Source organism: Plasmopara halstedii (assembly GCF_900000015.1).
Source record: "Plasmopara halstedii genome assembly, contig: Scaffold_54, whole genome shotgun sequence".
Taxonomy (NCBI): domain Eukaryota; phylum Oomycota; class Peronosporomycetes; order Peronosporales; family Peronosporaceae; genus Plasmopara; species Plasmopara halstedii.
This window is the reverse complement of record NW_020186975.1, coordinates 150,267-151,077: the sequence shown is the minus strand read 5'-3', so window position 1 is coordinate 151,077 and position 811 is coordinate 150,267. Positions and strand designations below refer to the sequence as shown.

The 811-nt window shown below is 54.4% G+C and overlaps 1 protein-coding gene across 1 annotated transcript; it reads right to left on the bottom strand.

The window, feature by feature from the left end:
* Positions 1 to 323: 323 nt before the first annotated feature.
* On the bottom strand, positions 324 to 625 carry PHALS_11373 (uncharacterized protein; the record flags this gene model as incomplete). Its single annotated transcript, XM_024724804.1, has 2 exons — positions 324 to 456; positions 498 to 625. 2 exons carry the CDS (start codon positions 623 to 625, stop codon positions 324 to 326), a joined length of 261 nt encoding a protein of 86 aa, XP_024571863.1.
* Positions 626 to 811: the final 186 nt, after the last annotated feature.

The window sequence follows — 811 nt, the reverse complement described above, 5'->3', positions numbered from 1 at the left end:
GTACCGAACCACTTGTCCATGCTCGTTCCGCTTCTTGGCGAACACCCATCTGCACCCATCTGCACCAGATAGGTCGAAGATTTGCCGACCTCGGTACCAGTGTCCATGATCCATTCCGTTCATGTGCTCGCAGCTCTGCCTTCATCGCCTTTACCCACTCCGCCGCATTGTCACCATCCATTGCTTGCTGATACGTCGTTGGTGCATCGTTAGCCTCGCCGAAACTAGCAGCATATTCCTGCACTGCCTCAGCGAGCCGTCCGTCTTCATCAATGCTCGGTCGCTTAGGCGATGGTGGTCAGAAGTGGTCGTCGTTGTCAGGATCATTGTCGGTCCAATGGTGCTCGTCGTTGTTCGTCGATTCCACAATCGCCGATTCGGGAATCGCGGAGCCATCGTTCAGCAGTAGCATCGGTGTCTCTGCTCGGCGAAAACGCTCCGTCCTCGGGTAGAACACTATGCTGTCACCTGTCGTCAACCTTGACGATCTTCTGTACGTCGTCAGCTCTCTACTCGTCGATGTCGGCTCTGGTTCAACTTCCTGCATTTCTACATCATCGCCGCCGACTTCCTCCTCAGCAGGCGGCATTAGTTTGCTGACGGTGAGTTCCACCTGTGGTTGCATGTCTTCATGCTGCACTAAATCATCGGCCTCCTTGGTCACATGGACGATTGTCGAATGGTTCGGTACAGCCGTATCGTAGATACCGTCGACCTCCCGTTGATCCAGTCTCAGCGAACGTGACACCTTGAGCCTGTTTGACTCCAAGTCGTACATCCGGTATCCCTTGACGTTCTCAGCGTACCCTAT